The sequence below is a fragment of the Squalius cephalus genome (assembly GCF_949319135.1).
Source record: "Squalius cephalus genome assembly, chromosome: 21".
NCBI lineage: Eukaryota > Metazoa > Chordata > Actinopteri > Cypriniformes > Leuciscidae > Squalius > Squalius cephalus.
This window is the reverse complement of record NC_137142.1, coordinates 14,934,496-14,956,095: the sequence shown is the minus strand read 5'-3', so window position 1 is coordinate 14,956,095 and position 21,600 is coordinate 14,934,496. Positions and strand designations below refer to the sequence as shown.

Genomic DNA, 21,600 nt, shown 5'->3' with positions numbered 1-21,600 from the left:
AAAGCTGGGCATGATATGAGGAACAGAGATCTGACCAAAAACAAACTCCAAAATAAATGATACAATGTTTCATCTTGTAGACCACAAAATGTATCAATATCACAATTAAATCTGTTCACAAGATAATAATTACATGGGTAATATTTATAAACAAGTTTAAGTGAAATTTCTTTGATTTTGTTTGTGATTAAATATTCATGAGGAAGTTTCCAGATTTGATTCCACGTATGAATATCTAATGAGGCATCTACATATACATATCAATACACATCTATGAGTAAAAAGCACATCTGAATGGAAATGACTAGAGCTAAAGCAGAAACTTAGAGCATGTACTAATATTGTACTGCTTATGAAAATGAAAGGGTATTTCTGTTGGAAAAAATGGAGAGAAAATGGATATAGGAAAACACTGCTGAATAAAGGCTTGAATCATCATAAAACATATAATGCATTAATGAGATACTTAAGAAAGGTAGATCTGTTTATTTGGATTTAGGATTTTATTTATTTATATAGTCCTACATTTACTGTGGTCCTATTTATTTAGTCCTACGCCCCAGTAGGTGGCGGGAATGCACATATCGTTTGTTTGCCAACCGCCATAAAACGCCAAAAGAAGAAGAAGAAGAAGAAGCCCAGAGCTCGATCACACTGCCCCCAGCCGACAGATCCAGGACATCACGGCGACGGCGAGTTGTTTGCTGGCTCAGAGGGTCAACAGGAAGCACTACTTGTGTCCCACCGCAGTTCTCAAGCGGAAAAGGTTGTGGCATTAACGACAACAGCAACCCATATGGCGTCCCAACACCGTAAGCGATAATACTATTCCTTCTCCAATTATGCGCGGGCTCTTCGATCACAGTGACAAACGCGGTGAGTGTTTTATTTTGCATCTCGCGCGGAGTGGGCGTGCACGCTCTCCGTAAGTTAAGCGCGAGGCCTTCGTGCACGCGACGCAACTCCAGACTCGAGGCGAGTTTGTGCAAAAACCGCGTCGATTGTGGCGGTAATTTTATATGCACTTTTATGGGGTATTGTCGAACTCATGTTGTTGATTAAAGTGGGTTTATTTCGGACCGGTAAGCGCGTGAGATACACGAAGGCTGGTTGCTAAAGGCCCCCTGGTGCTCGCGGAAGCGGTGGTGTGTTTGTTTTGTGAGGGTTTTTGATACCCAGCGTTGCCTAAACGACGAAAGCATCTTTTGCACAAGCCGAAGCGGCTTCTTAAGCTGTCAAGCTCTGTTCATAGAGGGTCAAACAATGTGCGAGCAGTTCAAGGCCGCATGCGCTAGCTGTGTATGCACGTGAGCCGACCTTTAGCCAAAATATAAACACCAGTGGCCCTTACCAGTCTACCCTGAATGCCTGTGAATAAGACTTTAAAAGGGTTCATTTAAAACATGAAATGCAACATTCGGCACTCTTGCAGTTCCAATATAAAGTGTTTGTATTCTATTCTTTAACAGTTTGACACCTGAAGCCATTATCTGTTTGCTTGCTCTTATTTATTTGCAAGCAGTTCTGTAGTTGTTGTTACAAGTAGGGGAGAGCGGGGCTAGTTGTCACTTTTTACTCCAGTGAGTATTTCTGTATGTAAAGTTTGTATACGCACATACTTTGTTTATTTAATTTGATTGAGAGAGAGAAATTTCTAGGCATTCTAGGCATTTGAAATTTTAAACTTTTTAAAAGCAGCTGAAGTAAGGGAAATTGTATGCATGCATATATACTGTACTGTGCAATGTCATAGGCACGTTAGTATTTTCACACAAAAAATGGTTTTAGTCAGTTATTTATATCTTTTTGCTGTAGTGTGTCAGTAGGAAATATCAGTTTACATTTCCACACATTCCTTTTGCCGTTAATTGTTGTAATCCAGCGAAACTTTTGTATGCACAAGGAGTCTGACAACAGTCGGAGCTCCACACATAGATCTTCGACATCAACGAGTCTATCTGTGATTACTTGAAGAAACAGAAAAAACGGAGACAGACTAAATCCAGAAGAATTGTGGCTGTGTCTCCAAGACACTTGAAGAAACCTTCCTGCAAAGCTACCTGTAAAACTATGCAAGTGTACCTGGACAAAAGCTGTTAAATGCAAAGGGTGGTCACACCACATATTGATTTGATTTAGTTAACATAAGTTAATTGATAAATACAATTTATTTATGGCATCATTTTTGAAAGCATTCTCAATTTTTCACAGTGCCTAAAACTTTTCACAGTTCTGTAGTTTTGGACTTGTTTCTTCAAGTGTCTTCAAGCCAGTTTTTTCTGTTTCTTCATGTAATCCCAGATGGACTCGATGATGGTGAGATCAGATCTTTGTGTGGAGCAAACTGTCAGACTCCTTAATCTCACTGGATTATTACAATTGATGACAAAAGGAATGTTAGGAAATGTAAACTGAGTTTTCCTACTGATACACTACAGCAAAATATATAAATTACTGTCTTAAAACACATTTTTGTTGTTGTGAGAATATACTGTAGATATGTGTTATTTGAAGTGGTTAAGTCTTGGCTACAAAAAATGCTTTTGAAGATATTTCCAAAGCTATTGAACATTATTATTGTCTAGGAATACAAAATACAGTTCACTAAAAACACAGACATTTTTTATATAATATTGAATTTAGTTTGGAGGACAGAATAAAAAAAGACGTATAAACTTATATTTAAGTAATTCTAATTTTACTAATTTTAATGGAAGAAACTAGGTTTAAATCAACATATAAAACTTTTGCTAGAGTAAACAAACATTTGTGCATTTGGACTTTGGACTTGTAGTTACTGAGATACAGACTCGGTGACAACTAGCCCCGACCTCCCCTATATCTCTGTTTGGTTTGCAATACATTTGTGTTAAGATTTTACTTCAATGCCAGTCAAACTGTGGGATTATGCTTTTTTTGTCAGAAGTAGTTAGAGAACTGTATGGAGTATGTCATCAATCCAACTTATTTGTCAAAATAGTACATCTTAGAAGATTATGCAGTGATAAAGATACATTTATAATTCTTGTCTTTTCCAGAGCAAACCGTACAGTGCAGGCATTCATGGATATAGTTGGCGGTCAATTCAATCATCTGGTTCCCAGTGACCAATTGGATGATTCCTTGCTGCTCGGACAGAACCTGGAATGTGAAGCAAGTGATGAGTTTGAAACGGGTCACGGTCACCCCGAAGATTCACTGAAGAACATGCTCAGTGACAAAGATCCAATGTTTGGATCTGCTAGTGCCCAGTTTCATCTTCTAGAAAATGAAGATGTCAGTTTTAAGCTTGGAAGCTCAGCAGGTACAGTAGTTGCTTTTGAAATCTGTAGTTTAATAAAAAAAAAAAAAAGAAGAGTTTGCAAATAACTTTGACTGTGCGTTTTGCAGATCATGACATGACAACAGCAGGTGTTAGTCAGAGTCCATCTGATGGAGAGCACAGTCAGTCCAGCTTCTCACGGGGCAGGAGACATGCAAGTCATCTACAGAGACGACAAACAGGTGCACATAACATAACAGGGACACAACTGGGTCAATTTATTTGGATTGTTTTGAATCTGCTGAATCAGCTTGCAAGTTGCAACTACCCATCCTTTTTTTTTTTTTTTTTTTTTTTTTTTTTTTTTAACTCTAGTAGTAAAAGTAATTAGCAAAAGCTTTTTTTAAAGTTGCATTCAAAATGATTTAGCGATTTATTTCATTCTAACAATAAAATAAAAATAAACATTAAAATGTCAACTTAATGATTTTTATTTATATATTATTTTTAAATGAAAACTGTTTTTAAATGACACTCACACCTCCGGTTTCACAGACAAGGTTTAAAGGAGAACTCCGGTCAATTTTAACATTGAGCTCATTTTTTTGTACATTTGGAGTGCTGTCAATACAGAGAACAACGACAAAAATCGGTGTTGCCTACACCGAGTTATTCTATTTTTAAAATTTGCACCCTGTTGACTTCAATGGGGCAAGTACTAAACCTGCTTTTAGCCTCTTAACATCCTTGATGTGTCATTACAAGTGCACAGAAAATGTGAGTGATTCCTTCTGAGTGAACACGAGTGAGTCTGACTGCAGTAGATGTGAAAGAAATGTATAAAAAATGATGTAATTTAAGCCAGCGCAAATACCTTTGTTTACATCCTGTTTTTCGGTTGAAGTCCAAAGTAGTCGATTGCAGAGTTCACACGCATAGGTTTAATACCTATGATCACGCGCGTGAACTCGGCAATCGACTACTTTGGACTTCAACCGAAAAACAGGATGTAAACAAAGGTATTTGCGCTGGCTTAAATAACATCATTTTTATACACATCTTTCACATCTACTGCAGTCAGATTCACTCGTGTTCACTCAGAAGGAATCACTCACATTTTCTGTGCACTTGTAATGACACATCAAGGATGTTAAGAGGCTAAAAGCAGGTTTAGTACTTGCCCCATTGAAGTCAACAGGGTGCAAATTTTAAAAATAGAATAACTCGGTGTAGGCAACACCGATTTTTGTCGTTGTTCTCTGTATTGACAGCACTCCAAATGTACAAAAAAATGAGCTCAATGTTAAAATTGACCGGAGTTCTCCTTTAAGCCTAGTGCCAAAGTAAAATGCATGTTTGAGCTGTTTTAACTGAAAGCAACTTTCACTGACATTTCTTAAAATATGTCAGTGCCATTGTTTTGTCTCAAGATGCACACCAGTAATGTTTTTTCTTCTTCTAGGACATGCTTATAAAAGCTACTTAAATGTCTTAACTGAACTTAGACTTAATCCTGGCTTAATCTAAGCCATGTCTGTGAAACCAACCAATAGTCTTCTATAGTTCCTCTGTCTTTTAGCAACTTTTACTAATGTGGAAAACCATTAGAAGACCTCTATGTGGCGATACATGTAGAATAAATATTGCACATTTTTCTGATAGGTGGCATTTCACTGTATATGATGCTGCAAGTGACTGTCTGCCCACCCAAAAAAACAAATATTATTAATTAAAATATTTATAACTGGAAATTTTGGCACTCTCCGTTTGGCGTCGTTTGATATGGTTTAAATGTCTGATGCATTGGGATATTAGTTATGCCTGAGAATTTATTGGGTTTTCCTGGAACCAATATTTTTGCCTATTTGCTGTCTGTTTGACTGCACATGAGTGTATTGACACCATTTTTCTCTTTCAGCGAGCCGTGGTCGAGTCAGAGGCAGACGCCCAGGTCCTGTACCAAAAGCAACCGAGAGTAACGAACAAGAGTCAACATGCAGCGGAAACTCGGATGGAGATAAAAGCCTTGCTGCAAAAAGGGAAGCTCTGCTCAGCCGTCGTTTTGGAATCCATGAGGTTGACTCCTCGATGAATCCAGTTGTTGTGTTACGGCGATTAACTGTTACTGTAGGGGGCTATAAAATTGAACTGCTCCCTGGACCGTCACATGCGTTTGGATCATTTAGCACGAGCGACCTTCAGTCTTTGGGCTTCCAAGAGGACGCCATCACTGCTGATGGCCTCACATTGGATTTGGGACAAAATCAAGATGAAGGTGCACAAGAACATGATAATTCCACACAAGAGGTTGTTGGGGAAGTGAGCGTTGGCCAACCCACTAGCGATGACTTGCCTATGGATTTTGGGCCGTATGTGAACCCTAATGAAGTACAAGACACTAATAGCACCTTGTTGCTCAAGCCCAATATGAACAATGTCACACCAAGAGACGGAAAAATCAATGACCAAATCAAGACCCAAAAGCCAAGTGAGCACAAAAAGGGGAACAAGAACGGCACAGCGGTTCAGCCTGCTGTCAAAAAGCTTCTGAAACACAAACAGGCTCTGTCTGCTGCCAAAAACAAGCAGTCTCATCTCACCAGGCCAGGGCTCTTACAGAAAGTGTCCAGACAACCCAGAGACAAAAAAATGCATACGAGCCGACCAGAAAATCACAAGGGGAAGCCTGGTATGGTGGGCTTGAAACGGCCAGGAGGGCCACTCGCTCCTAAATCACCCTCAAAAATACAAAAGATTCAGGATGGACATCCTGTGCATCAAACCACAAGCCCGTCTCTCCCAGTGTCCCCGACCATCAGTCGTAAACCATCGTCTGTTTCTGGCCCTGGTGTCAAGTCAGTGCAGTCTCCTCACCCTCCGAAAAAGACACAAAATCCTCCCACTCCGGTAAACAAAACAAACCCACCTGTGACAAACAGCCAAGGGGATGAGGAGCAGGAGAAGGTCAAGATCAAGAAGGCAGAGAAGATCCAGCATAGACATAAGAGCAGAAACTCTAGGAGTATCTCGATAGAGGAGCCGCAGCTGTTTATCCCTGATAATGCCCCAGTGGTGAAGAAGGAAACCGAGGGCGAACCTCCTCCTGAAAGCGAGACTGTGTGGGACCCCAGCAAACACTGTGGATTATGTAAGAAACCTCACAACAACCGGTATGTTGACTTTTATTTCTAAATCCATTCTCATGGTCATAATTCGTTTTTTGTTGTATTGATATTCAATTGTACTTGTTAATTTTTCCTATTTTTGCATTTAGATCATCTTTGCAATCATCTAAAACTCATTTAAAGTTAATCTTTAAAAATGCTATTAAATTAATAACCCAGTTAAATATAATCTCAAAATGTATAACCATTTTTCATACTGTACATCATGTTGTGGTACCTAAACCCAGTTGCAGCATTTAAAGTGCCCCTAATATGCTATTTTAAAGATTTATAATTTTGTTTTGGAGTCTCCTACAATAGGTTTATAGGCATCCAAGGTCAAAAACAATTTAATTTGATCAATATACATTGCACATCACATCAGTTTTCAGAGTCTGAAAACGGTTTGTTTAGAAGATTCAGTCCCTCTAAACCCTTCCTTTCCGAGAGCTACTCTGCTCTGATTGGTCAGATGGCCCAGTCTGTTGTGAAAACACGTGTTGGCAGTGAAACGGTCATTACCATATTTGAATTTCAGCTCCAGAGGCTTCCTCAACACTTGGTACATAGTGATTCAAACAGTAACGATGGTGTCGGGTTTTCCGTATCAATTCCACATCCTTTGGAAGTGCATGCAAAGTGGATTCGCAGCGCTGAAAACAGCATTTTATTGACACGTTTGAAAACCTATAAAGGTTACTGACGACTCATTTCAGGCAGTTCAGAATCGGCTTTTTCTTTTAGGAGACAATAACTTACACTAACTATTTGTCGTGCACTTTGCAGACCTTTTACTTTCCCAAACAGATATATTACACACTGAACGAAAGGTAATATTCAAAAAAACATATTAGGGGCAATTTAAAACTATTGATTTTAGTGTAGTATATATTTAGACACCCTGGAGCCAGGCCCTGGGTTGGCTTGCATGCGAGCATCTGGTGGCCAGGCCTCTCCCTGAACGAGCTATGTGGGGCCGCCCTCCCGTGGGCTCGACACCTGCAGGAGGAACTGTAAGGGGCCGATGACCCGATCTCTGGACACGGAAACTGGCTTTAGGAACGTTACCTCGCTGGTGGGTAAGGAGTCTGAGTTTGTGCGGGAGGTTGAGAGGTACCGACTAGAGACAGTCGGGCTCACCCCCACGCGCAGCTTGGGCTCTGGAAGCATACTCTTTGAGAGAGGCGGGACTCACTACCACTCTGGAGTTGCCCATGGTGAGAGGTGGCGGGGTGGTGTGGTTTTGCTTATAACCCTCCTGCTCAGCCGTCATGTGTTGGAGTTCACCCCGGTACCCGGCCCTCTTGGAGTCTCTGGGAGGGGTACTGGAAAGTGCTCCGACTGGGGACTCCGTCGTTCTACTGGGGGACTTCAACGCCCATGTGTGCAGCGACAGTGACACCTGGAAAGGCGTGATTGGGAGTAACGGCCCCCCTGATCTGAACCCGAGCGGTGTTATGTTATTGGACTTCTGTGCTAGTCACAGCTTGTTCATAATGAACACCATGTTCACGCATAAGGGTGTCCATCAGTGCACGTGGCACCAGGACACCCTAGGTTGGAAGTCGATGATCGACTTTGTGGTCATTTCATCCGACCTACGGCCGTATGTCTTGGACACTCGGGTGAAGAGAGCGGCGGAGCTGTCAACTGATAACCACCTGGTGGGGAGTTGGATCCGATGGCGGGGGAGGAAGCTGGACTCGGCAGACCCAAACGTACTGTGAGGGTCTGTTGGGAACGTTTGGCCGAGTCACCTGTCAGAGAGATCTTCAACTCCCACCTCCGGCGGAGCTCCGAGCGGATCGTGAGGGAGTCTGGAGACATTGAGTCTGAGTGGACCATGTTCTCCACCTCCATTGTCGATGTGGCCACTCTGAGCTGTGGCCGTAAGGTCTCCGGTGCCTGTTGAGGCGGCAATCCCAGAACCCGTGGTGGACACCAGAAGTAAGGGATGCCGTCAAGCTGAAGGAGGAGTCCTATCGGGCCTGGCTGGCTTGTTGGGACTCCTGAGGCAGCCGACGGGTACCAGCAGGCCAAGCGGACTTTAGCCCGGGTGGTTGTAGAGGCAAAAAATCAGGCCTGGGAGAAGTTCGGTGAGGCCATGGAGAAGGACTACCGGTTGGCCTCGAAGAGATTCTGGCAAACCATCTGCCACCTCAGAACGGGGAAGCAGTGCCCTACCAACACTATTTACAGTGGAGGTGGGTTGCTGTTGACCTCAACTGGGGATATCGTCGAACGGTGGAAAAAAATGGAGGATCTAGGCCGAGGGCTCAGAGGTGGACTTATCCATCACCCAAGCTGAAGTCACCGAGGTAGTTATGAAGCTCCTCGGTGGCAAGGCACCGGGGGTGGATGAGATCCGCCCTGAGTACCTCAAGTCTCTGGATATTGTGGGGATGTCTTGATTGACACGCCTCTGCAACATCGCATGGCGGTTGGGGACAGTACCTCTGGACTGGCAGACCGGGGTGGTGATCCCTCTTTTCAAGAAGGGGAACCGGAGGGTGTGTTCCAATTATAGGGGGATCACACTTCTCAGCCTCCCCGGGAAAGTCTATGCCAGGGTACTGGAGAGGAGAATTTGGCCGATAGTCGAACCACGGATTCAGGAGGAACAGTGCGGTTTTCGTCCCGGTCGTGGAACACTGGACAGCTCTATACCCTCTCCAGGGTGCTGGAGGGTTCATGGGAGTTTGTCCAACCAATCCATATGTGCTTTGTGGATAAGGCATTTGACTGTGTCCCTCGCGGTGTCCTGTGTAGTGTGCTCTGGGAGAATGGGGTCCGGGGCCCTCTGCTAAGGGCTGTCTGGTCCCTGTACGACCGGAGCAGGAGCTTGGTTCACATTGCCGGCAGCAAGTCAGTCTTGTTCCCGGTGCATGTTGGACTCCGGCAGGGCTGCCCTTTGTCACGATTCTGTTAATAATTTTTATGGACAGAATTTCTAGGCGCAGCCAGGGGCAGGAGGGTGTCCGTTTTGGAGACCACACGATTTCGTCTCTGCTTTTTGCGGATGATGATGTCATGTTGGCCTTATCAGACTAGGACCTTCACTTTGCACTGGGACGGTTTGCAGCCAAATGTGAAGCGGGTGGGATGAGAATCAGCACCTCCATGTCCGAGGCCATGGTTCTCAGTCGGAAAAGGGTGGCTTGCCCGCTTCAGGTTGGTGGAGAGTTCCTGTCTCAAGTGGAGAAGTTTCTTGGGGACTTGTTGACGAGTGAGGGATGGATGGAACGGGAGATTGACAGACGGATCGGTGCAGCTTCTGCAGTAATACGATCGATGTACCGGTCCATCGTGGTGAAAAAGGAGCTGAGCTGCAAGGCGAAGCCCTCGAATTACTGGTCGATCTGCGTTCGTACTATCACCTATGGTCATGAGCTGTGGGTCATGACCGAAAGAACAAGATCCCGGATACAGGCGGCCGAAATGAGCTTTCTCCGCAGGGTGGCTGGGCGCTCCCTTAGAGATAGGGTGAGGAGCTCGGTCACTCGGGAGGAGCTCAGAGTAGAGCCGCTGCTTCTCCACTACGAGAGTAGCTAGCTGAGGTGGCTCGGACATCTGTTCCGGATGCCTCCTGGACGCCTTCCCGGGGAGGTGTTCTGGGCTCGTCCCAGCGGGAGGAGACCCGGGGGTAGACCTATGACATGCTGGAGGGTTTATGTCTCCCGGCTGGCCTGGGAACGCCTCTGTATTCCCCCGGAAGAGCTGGAGGAAGTGTCTAGGGAGAGAGGAAGACTGGACATCTCTACTTAGACTGCTGCCCCCGCGACCTGGCCCCGGATAAGCGGAAGATGGATGGATGGATGGATGGATATATTTAGACAAATTATAGAATTTTAATATCAGAAAATACCAAGTATTGACTTATCAGTATCAATTTTAATATTAATGCATACCTCTTTGAAATTTAAAATTGGTTGTAAGAACAAGCCTCACTTAAAGGATTAGTTCACTTTCAAATAAAAATGTCCTGATAATTCACTCACCCCATGTCATCCAAGATGTCCATGTCTTTCTTTCTTCAGTCGAAAAAAAAATTAAGGTTTTTGAGGAAAACATTACAGGATTTTTCTCCATATAATGGACTTCAATTGCATGCAACGGTTTGAAGGTTCAAATGTCAGTCTCAATGCAGATTCAAAGGCTCGACACGATCCCAGTCGAGAAATAAGGGTCTTATCTAGCGAAACGATCCATAATTTTCTAGAAAATAAATAATTATATACTTTTTAATTACAAATGCCCATCTTGTACCATCTCTGAGATGCGCCACGCATTACGTCATCACGTTGGAAAGGTCACGTGTGACATCGTTAAACATCCAGGATATGCACACGTAAGGACCATTTTAAACAATAAACTGACACAAATACATATTAATGTGTCATTCAACATACAACAATTTTGAATGGTCCTCCTACTCCAAACTTGTAAACACTGGGTTGGTACTACGTCACGCGTGACCTTTCTAACGTGATGACGTAATGCGTGGCACATCTCAGAGATGGTCGGGCATTTGTGGTTAAAAAGTATTTAATTTTTATTTATTTTTAGAAAATTACAGATCGTTTTCACTAGATAAGACCCTTATTTCTCGGCTGGGATCGTGTCGAGCCTTTGAAGCTGCATTGAGACTGACATTTGAACCTTCAAACCATTGGTTGCCATTGAAGTCCATTATATGGAGAAAAATCCTGTAATGTTTTCCTCAAAAACCTTAATTTCTTTTCGACTGAGGAAAGAAAGACATGGACATCTTGGATGACATGGGAGTGAGTAAATTATCAGGACATTTTTATTTGAAAGTGAACTACTCTAAGATCTGTATGTATTTGCTCAAAGTGATGGGCTGCAGACAGACCTGTGAGTTTCATAAACACTGCTGTTGTCTGTTTGTTTGAATAGGTTCATGGTGGGCTGCGGCCGCTGCGATGACTGGTTTCACGGGGATTGTGTGGGTCTGGATCTGGCTAAAGTTCAGCAGATGGAAAAGGAGGACCAGGAGTATGTGTGCTTGAAGTGCTGTGCTGAAGAGGGAGGAAAAACCGGTGCCCAGGCCACAGAGCAGTCAGATGACAAGTTATCTGCTAAACATAAACAAAGACCCCAGCAGTCGGTCACCGCAGGTGGAATACGACCCTTCCGAAAAGTAAGCAAACAAGTCATCCAATACCATTTGTCATCATAAAAATCAAAGAGTTGTAGGAAGTACTTATAAAGTAAGTAGCTTTAATTCTTTTATTTTTTACTTCTAAAGCCTTGTGTAACAAACATGCATGAAAGTATAGACATTCATGGATAATTACTCTTCCTTTTAATCATATAAGGGTGTTTTCACATATAGTTAATTTTAAAAGAACTAAACCTGTTTCACTTCAAGTGAACCAGAAAGCGAACCAGCCGAAAGTGACCTGGTGTTCACAATATAGTGGACTCAAAAGAGAACCCGGTTCCTTTTTTGATCCTCTTCTGCATTGAAGTGATCTCAGACCCTTTTTAGGGCTGTACCAGAATATTCGAGTATTCGAATATTCGTTCGGTGGGTTGGTATTCGATTTTCAAATTTGACATTCGAATATTCGTTTTAATTTTTTTTTTTTTTTCTTCACACCTGGCATCCCCCTAGAAACGGTTCCCATTCGCGCTTGAATGGGGCTGTCATGCGTTTTCTCAGATCGGATAGCTCTCTCTGATTTATCAATATGAACAATGAACACATAAATGTGTTTTTGCAAAACGGATATGAATCCGAACTTCAAATCCCGCGCTATAGGCAGATGTAATGGAGTGCACGTCACCAGCAACAGCTGCATTTTACTGATCGTCAGCTAAAATTTCTAAATCAAAGACCGCAATAAGAGAGCGGCAACAGCCCTGGTAAGATCATTTCGGTTCTTTACTTTTAATGAAGTTGATTGTGTGTTAAAGCATCTGCGACCCACTTTCACTTTGATTTGCGATAGTTTGCACGTTGGCTTGATGAATAGATGCTGATCTGCGGTGACGCGTGCTGTAAGCGTCGTCATATCTGGCTATAACATGATATAGCCTAAAACGCTCTCACACGGTTATTTTTTTAGCATTTTTGGGCGAAATACAATACTCTTATTTTAGAGCGCAGAACAGCGGAGTTTGTATGGGCAGAAGTGCATGCCTGAGCTTGTAGGCTATAAGCTGTGTTGCTTTGACATTGTGGAAATAGAATAGAAACAATATATTAGCCTACCCTTTACTGTGTCAGTAATTACTGTGCTGCTGATTTCTGATTTGAGAGTTATTTGTTACTCAGAAAAATATTAGGCTGTGTTTTGTATCACTAGTGCAGTGTCCGTTCTCGGAGCCCTGCGCGTGAGGCGCGCGCGCTTCCCGCTCGCGCTGTTCTGTATTAAAAGTTTATTAATTCTGAACGTGTCACGTCTCGCGTGTCTATATTGCACCAAATGTGACACTGCACTCGTGAAGTCGATTGGATGAACGGTTCAAAATGCAAGATAAATAATCTAAATGCAAACAGACAGACACAGAGAGTCCTGCCTTTATTAGAGAGAAGAATATGTTCAGCCCCCTCCCTCCGAAGCTTCGAATATTCGATGTTAATTCCTATCGAAGCTTCGAAGCTAAAAAAATGGTATTCGGACCAGCCCTAACCCTTTTTGACCCTTTCTTGTTCACACCACAACCTCAAAAGAACTTAGGCTAGATCTCAGCTTTCTGTGCATTTTGCATGTGCACACTTCCACCTTTGACAACACCTGTCAGACAAGCACAAGCGCATGCACCCAAAATTTCATCCAGGTTGTTGTAGCAGCGGATTCCCCACGTCAACACAGTTTGTCACGGGTGCTCATGTAGCCTACTTTTTTACTTGTTTAAAAAAAACTTTTTCCAGGAAAATCTCAATTCTTTTCATGTTGTTTTTACTATTTTGCAAGTGACTGAGCAGTACTGCTACACTTATGTCCCGATTTAAAAACTTAGCCTTGCAAGGTAACAAAATATAACAGAAAAATTAATGAAAGACCATGTAGGCTATAGTGGTCGAAGTGGGCTTTTTCATTTTATCTTTGTTATAAAAAATAAGAACAAAGCTGCACATTACAAATACAAAACATACTATACAATTGAAATAAACTGTGCTTTATTTTTTCAACCACAGTAGGTGTATATAACAGCACCATTCAAATATGAAATTGAGTAAACACACGTAAAAATTATAGGCTACATTGATTCTTAAGATCAGTGAGTGATTACTCATCACCCTCATGTTGTTCCAACCCCGTAAGACTTTCGTTCTTCTGAACACAAATTAAGATATTTTTAAAGAAATCTGAGAGCTGGCTCACTCCTTCATAGGCTTCTAGGCAATTTCATTCTGCCTGTCCAGAAAAGTTAAAGACATTGTTAAAATAGTCCAAGTGTCTACAGTGGCTCAACTTTAAATTTATCAAGCGACGAGAATACTTTTTGCGCGCAAAAAACAAAAATAACGACTTTATTCAACTATTAATTTTCTTCTGTGTGGGCCTTTGAGTTCACGAGAGCGCCATGATGCATGCGCGAGAACTGAGAAGATCGAGAAGAACAAAGAAATCGAACCACAAACGGACCCACAACTGAACTTGACTCAGACTCAGTATGGTTCGTTTTTTGGTCCCTTTAGGGGGGTCTGAGATCACTCGATTTGTTTACATAAACAAGCTGAACCGCTCCAAGAGAGTGGAGGGTTCAAACAAACTAGGTGTGAGAACACCCTAAGTGAGTTTGTGCTTGAAATTGTCTTCAAATTAGCAGTAGCGTGTCATTGCCACAAATGAGGAATTGAAAGGAATTGAGTTTGTTCTAATGGAAACTCTGGCTCAAAAACTTCTAAAACATTATAGCCTAATTGGTCCTCAAGGGGTCAAAATAACAAAAATGTATGATGTGCCACGTTTAATTGGAAGAAACATAGAATATGATATGTTCTATATCAATCTAGTGAAGAAAAAAAAACATGATCATTTAATTATTTGATGGTTGCTTGTGGCAGATTTACAAAGTCATATTTTGTTCTGCCCTTTCTGATTTAGCTTTTGATTTGTGTGGTATCCACCGGCTTTCTTTAAAAGGGTTTGTATATATTTGACTCTCTCAATCTTTTTTACACATGGGTGTAAAGGGGTTAGTTAGCTTTCACTCATTGTAGGTGAACGGTGTGTGCACATGGACTGGTGTGTTACACACTCACATACGAATCTGCAACAACTACTGATATGGCCACTTGTGTTTGTCTTACTTAAATGTCATTGTACTATATTGTAGTATTTTTAAAAAAAAAAACTTTTTGTTTTATGTAGGAGGTAGGAGAAAGACGACCCTCAGAAGATTCCACGCCAAGGGGTATGGATATTTCCATCAGTTATTGTATACATTATCATAAAAAAAAAAAAAAAGTTAGTTATTAAGAAAATATTCTTAAATGAATAATTATACATTTTAAAGTATCATTGTTAATTGTAAATTATTATTGCCTATAATAATTTTGAGTTGTATTCTTTGCAGGACCAAATGTGAAGCATGAGTCGAAGAAAGTTAAAATATCCCACGTTAGCTCAAAGAAACCGTCCACTGGACATATCAGACGAAACGTTCGGGACTCGCTGGAGGAGATTCTCTTGAAACGGTGTGTGAATGTGATTTTTGGTATATTGCCAGTAAAGCCAGTCAATAGCTTTTCCTTAGAACTGTCTACCTCTTGTTTATATTACGTGTGTAATGTTAAGTTGTTCAGCGTTTATCCTCTCATCTCTCGTCTAATAGACTGAAGGAGTCTGATTTGAAGGTTTCATCGGACAAGCCTGCTGAGTTGGCCAGAAGGACAGAGAAGGAGCTTTTTGCTCTCTTTCAGGGTGTTGACAGCAAATACAAAAATAAATACAGAAGTTTGACTTTCAACCTCAAAGATGCAAAAAATAATGTAAGAATTTTCTGTGCAAGCTTTTTTCAATGAAAATATTTCTAGGGAAAACAGGCATTTCTAGCCAAATCTAATGCTGTGAGAATGAAATTCTTTTGCAGGTTTTATTCAAGCGAGTACTCAAGGGGGAAGTTTCCCCTGCTGATTTGGTGCGTATGACTGCAGAAGAGCTGGCCTCTAAGGAACTGGCTGCTTGGAGACAAAGAGAGAATCGACATGTTAGTAAAACATTGTGATATTTTGGAAATGCAACAGAGCTATAGTTTAATTTTTGGTAGACAACATAAAATGGCATTTGCAAAGTGTTTAACCTACTTAGTGAAGTGAACTATGCAGACTATTTTCAGCAGGACATATTTGTTCATCAGAATAGAAATTTAATAGTCAGATTTTTATGTTGATTTTTATTGATTGGTAACCTTTTGGTCTTTCTGTTGGCAGACAATTGAAATGATTGAGAAAGAACAGAGAGAAGTAGAGAGACGCCCCATTACTAAAATCACCCACAAAGGGGAAATTGAAATTGAGAATCAGGAGCCTGCCAAAGCACCAGAGGCCATAGAGGCGGAGGTGAGATTTATGCTCCATTCTTAGCAGCTTTTCCGACAAGGAAAAAGAAAATAGTTTAAAAAAAATTTTTCCTACTGCATCTTCAGCCAGAGCCTGTGCCGAAAGCTGCGGAAGTGCCTGAAGAAAAACCCCCTGAGACTAAACCTGACAGTCCCAAGAAATCTATAGATACCACCAACTTGCACAAGTCTCATCTATTTGACCTCAACTGCAAAATCTGCACAGGTAAAACCATTAAAATAAAAGTTCAGCTTCTGAAAAGTTTTTCTTGTAAAGAGTTAAATGGGCTACATACTAAAATAAAAAATATCCCCTTAGGTGTACTTTTGTTAGAAAAGCTTTTTTGCACAAAAAACAAACAAACTCATAATTAAAGTCTGATAAATTAAAGGCCCTGATGTACTTCAAGTGAAAGCAAAGAATGAACTGATGCTATGTCATTTTGAACAAAAGCTGGCCAATACGAACTTTGTTTTGGGAGTACGAAACAGCTTGCCAAAGTGAACTTTCCGGAAAAGTTTGCTCCGGCTGTTAAGTAATACTAAGTAATAGGTTGGTGTGCACGGAGGCTCCGCCTACTTTCATGTGGAATCTTTTCCGCTTCATTTCTCCTCACGAGTCCGTTGCGATCAGACGTCCGTGAGTGAAAACATGCACACTGGAGAGCTGCTTTATAGTAGAAAATGAAGTTGTACTTCTGATGAAATGAGACACTGACACTGTTTCTCATGTTTAATACAGTAAAGCTGCTTGATTTTAAGCAATCTATTGTATAAAGTGCTATATAAATAAACGTGACGTAACTTTACTAGATTTTTTTTATTTTTTTTATAAAAAACTCGATTTACGTTCGATTCGATTCCCCCCCCCCCCCCCATTTAAAACAAAATAACTGCGAACTGTAAATATATTTTAAACATTTATTGTATTTAATGAAAGTGCATCAACATAAACAAAATTGCAAAGGCAAACCCTTTCTCTAACTGAAAAGTCACTGTGCAGTGCGCAACAAAGATTGTTAAACATCCAAATTATTTATACTGTATTTGGATTGAGCTATTAAAACAACAAAAAAACCTGAGGTAACTCTTATGCCTGGTTCAGATTACATGATTTTTTTTGTCTGTTACGATAGTCACTGTGTCAGATTACACGATTTTGACTCCTAAAAATCTTGTCATGTCGTGGACAAGAAACATGTCAGACTACACGTTGTTTTCCGACCAGTCATCGTGAGCCGTCTCACACACTCATTCACTCGCACATATACACAAGCTCACTCACATAGCCTACACACACACACACACACACACACACACACACACTCGCTCACTCACTCGCGAACACACACTCACTCACTCTCCCTCACTCACTCGCGCGTCGACGTCGTGGAGAACCGTTAAAAAATTAAACATGCTAGTCTTTTTGTCGTGATGTCGTGAAGCATCGAGGACTGCGCCGCAGCGAGCGTGCTACGGAAACCCTGAAGGAAGATTTGGCGAATGCAAAATGTATGTATTGTACGCTATACTGAAGAGGGGGAGGAAAAAAATTAAAAAATAGATTTTTTGAAAATATGAATCGATTTGACCTACCAACTCGATTTTTAAATCAAATCGATTTTTTTCCCAGCCCTACCCCCTTTCTACCGCTGCTCATGTTATGTTGTTATTATCGGAGCCGGCCAATTTGATCGTGTGGAGCCGGCCAATTTGATCGTGTGGAGCTATGTCCACCGAGGTGGGTAATACATCAATACACAGTATCATAGAACATTGTGTTCATGTCGAATTGCCGTAAAGCAGTTTGTGTTTCTCGCTCGTTCTCGCTTCTCACGAGACTTCCTATTTCCAACTTACCGGGTCGTTAGTCCCCATGTTGTAAGGTTGGTTTTCTGCCTGGGAACGCAGGGGGGAGTGGGGAAAGTCACCATTTTCACCAGAACAGGTTATTTAACCATCCAAATTTCTAAACGGTTTTATTAAGTTGAAATAGTTGCCAAGTTCCCCTTTAAAAATGCTTGCCGTTTTCTCAATTTTGTTGTGGGTTTATTTTGTTATTGAGAGGAAAGCACGCAGCACATATTTACATTTTCATCTAACTTTCGCTCTCAACAATGTGGGGCGGTGTCAGATGTTCGTTAACAGTATATCGCTGTTCGCGTATTTCGAACGCTGTTTTACCCCAAAGCAAAGAACGAAAAAGAACTTCACTATGAGTATATCAGGGCCTTAAGTCTATTAAGGAACTACTCCTTTGCATGTAAAATGAACAGTCTTAATTGTTAAAGTAGTTAAACATTGTTAAAAATAAACTTGTTACAAAGTTGCATAGAACGAGCAGTTATTAGTATTTTTAAGTTGTAGAATGTTTTAAAGGTACAAACTCTTTAAACGTTTGTGGATGTTTCTGTGAAGGTCGCATGGCTCCACCTACAGAAGAAGCCGCTACAAAGGTGGTAAAAGTGGCTACAACAGTTGTGAGGAGGCAGTCTAGTGCGACAGACGAATCTCAGCACTCCACAACTACACCTACATCAGCACTAATGGACGATCTGTCTTTAAGAGCCATGGAGGAAGGTCTCCTCAATTTTTTGCCTGAATCCAGGTAAGATTTCTGTTTAAGCAGATGATTCAAGCAAACCCAAAACAAGACTTCAAGGGATATTTATGAAATTGTTTCTTTTTGATTTATATACTTAAATAGGTCAGATGGTCTGAGTAGCAAAGAAGATACAGCTACTTTCCTCAGCAGCTTGGAGAGTCTGTGGGGCGGCTTTGTTGATATGCCAGCTGTGGCGAGGTTTCTAACAAAAGTTTATCCTGTCTCTGGAATACTGGACTCCCTAACACAGGTAAGTGACATTTGAAATTCATCCTATATATGTCAGTCGCACATTTGAACTGTTGTTTTAGAAGCATATCGAATTGTGTCTGCAGGATTTGCCGGACAACATCAAAGTAGGTGGACGGATTTCCCCTCAAATAGTCTGGGACTATGTTGAGAAAATCCGTGCTTCTGGGACAAAGGTGGGAATGATTTATCCTTTGATTTGTCATATCTGTTATTTGACAATTTGAACAAGCTTTTTGTGACTTTTAAATGTTTTTTTCCCCAGGAAATTTGTGTTATTCGCTTCACCCCCGACACAGAAGAAGATGAGATCTCGTACACTTTGTTGTACGCCTATTTTAGCAGCCGTAGAAGATACGGCGTTGTTGCCAACAATCGCAAACCAGTTAAAGACATGTATCTTATTCCTCTCGGCTCCACGGAAAAAATTCCCCACCAGATTGTTCCATTTGATGGTCCAGGTAAGACTTTATTGGCAGGTTCAATTGTAGGATTTGTAGGATTTTTGCAACAAAATATTTCAAATTAATCGTGATGCTCCACATTGTAGGACTGGAGACTAATCGTCCGAATCTTCTTCTTGGATTGGTCATCCGCCAGAGACTGAAAAGGGACTTTGGGGTAATCCTGCCAAACGATGTCAGTGAGGCTCCAAATTTCTTGGCAGAAAGCAAATCTCAGGTCGACTACCCACAGAAAGCTCCTGTGGCTCAAGATGTGGAGCGAGGTTTTAACAGCGGTTCTGGGAGCACACGGAAAAAAGACACCGCAGACTTAATAAAGTCAGTCGATGAAGAACCGATATTGGATATGGAGACAGAAGAGAATGTTTCTTTGCGCTTTCTTCCCGGTGTGCTAAAGTTGCCTGGAAACACGGCATCAGCCTCAAGCGACAAATTGAAGAGTGACTCTACAACACCAGTGTCCAAGACTCCAACAGTCGACAGTGAAAATCATGCAGCAACCCACCCTAAACCTACAGCCAGTGCTTCTCGACTTGACCGCTTCGTTATCAAGAAAAAAGACCCCAAAGCTGTTAAAACTGAACAGGTGCCACCCATCTCGAGTCTGGAGACCAGCTCAGAAAAGAAAGAGAGTGGAGTTGTACTTTCTCTGAGTGACAAACCTGCAGATGTTTCAACAGAGAGTTTCCTTTCCTCTCTTGCAACTGCTAAACCCAAAGAGGAGACAGAGTCTAGCAGCACAGCTGCACCAGCTACTCAAGAATCAAGCGAAACCACTTCATTGGATGTATCGAAAGACTCTGTTACTGATGGCTCTTGCTCTGTTCCCAAAAACGAAGTCGTATCAAGTCCCACCAAGACTTTGAAGACATCTCCTTCTGGTATTTTAAAGAGAGTGTCTTCATCAGCTGAACCTACTGAGTTAAAACCGCAACAATCGGAAAGCAATTCAGAAAAGTTTCAGCAGAAAGTTACTCAGCAACCATCTGTGCAACCCTCTGAAGAGTGCAAAGCCATAGAGGACATCCAAGCCATCACCACAATCTCATCCATTGGGAAGAACGAAGGTCTCAAGCAGTCAAGGACACCTTCTTTTAACCCTAAAATTTACAGTCCACCCATTTTTCATTCGTACCACGCCGGTCCACCTGATCCCCAATATTACCCTCCTCCAGCCAATCCTGCACCTTACTTACCCCTTCAACCACAGGGTCCTCCACCTTTCCCATTTCCTCCTGGTCCGCCGCCTCCCCAGATGTTCCCTCAAAGCGATCCTCGCTTACTGGCTCCACCGTGGTCTCAAACCGTCCCTCCCCAAACTATCCCTGCACCTTCTTTGACGTACGAGTCCAGCTTGCCGACCTCTTCGCCCCTCAGCAAAGACGAGAAGGGTTCGGAGAAGTCTTACAGCGACCTGGGCGACAAGCCGTCCAGACGCTCCGAAGAGACCTACAGGAAAGACGAAGACACCAACAGGAAGGACAGTAAAGATAAAGACCACTATGACAAACACCATCACAAAAGCAAGCACTACGACAGGGATCGGGAAAAACACAGGGACAGAAGTCATAGTCATAAAGAGCGCCACTCGAAAGAGGACAGGTACGAGAGACCGAGAGAACGGCACCACAGCAGCAGCCATTACCGGGACAGAGACAAACACAGGCGGGACTCTGATTATGAGAAACACAAGAGGGACTCGAGAGACAGGCGTTCGTGATCTTGGCATCAAACCGCTCCACCTTCCTTAAATCTGTAACGCCGTAGAAGAAAACTATTTATAAAGTTGCAAAATGATTTTTGTATGAAAAGCAGCTAGCACCATTTCTTTTTGAAATCTTAAAGATATTTGTTTGTTTTTAATTGTACATTTTCCTTACCTGGCTTTTCAAGTATCCACTAACATTATCTTCACAAGCAGCTGGTTGTCCAGAAAATGAAACTACTGTTGCCATGAGACACGACATCCCATGGTTGATGAGAACAGCTTCTTTTGCTTCACTTTTTATTTTTCCGTTTTAATTTTTCTAAATTGGCTTCTTAAGTATTTTCTATGTTTCAGGTGACAAATATTTCTTTGTACATTTTGGCTTGTCACACAACAGAAATGTGCATATTCAGCACATTGTTTATGTACAGTTCATAATAAAATGTTTTTATTGTTAGTAAAGCGACTGAAATGGAAGTCTTTGTTTTTTAAAGAGGCTCATTTTTTATTGTCATGCACTGTAATTAAAAATAACACCTGCGATCACAGAAAAAGGTACTGTATTTCACAATAACAAAAAAAGCAATTATAAAAGACTACTTTTGGGGTAA

General features: G+C 41.7%; 1 protein-coding gene across 3 annotated transcripts; it reads left to right on the top strand.

The window, feature by feature from the left end:
• Window positions 1–690: 690 nt before the first annotated feature.
• On the top strand, window positions 691–21,464 carry phf3 (PHD finger protein 3). 3 transcript variants are annotated; one of them, XM_079856235.1, is made up of 16 exons: window positions 691–812; window positions 3,039–3,304; window positions 3,391–3,504; window positions 5,181–6,432; window positions 11,344–11,587; window positions 14,775–14,817; window positions 14,980–15,100; window positions 15,238–15,394; window positions 15,496–15,612; window positions 15,836–15,964; window positions 16,051–16,189; window positions 18,382–18,571; window positions 18,671–18,818; window positions 18,904–18,993; window positions 19,083–19,278; window positions 19,368–21,464. In XM_079856235.1, the coding sequence occupies exons 2-16, from the start codon at window positions 3,064–3,066 to the stop codon at window positions 20,999–21,001; spliced, it is 4,815 nt and encodes a 1,604-aa protein (XP_079712361.1). In that variant the 5' UTR covers window positions 691–812; window positions 3,039–3,063; the 3' UTR covers window positions 21,002–21,464. The 3 variants fall into 3 exon arrangements, with proteins under 3 accessions (XP_079712361.1, XP_079712360.1, XP_079712362.1); XM_079856234.1 differs by having other exon boundaries at window positions 737–876; XM_079856236.1 differs by lacking the exon at window positions 691–812 and adding an exon at window positions 969–1,009.
• Window positions 21,465–21,600: the final 136 nt, after the last annotated feature.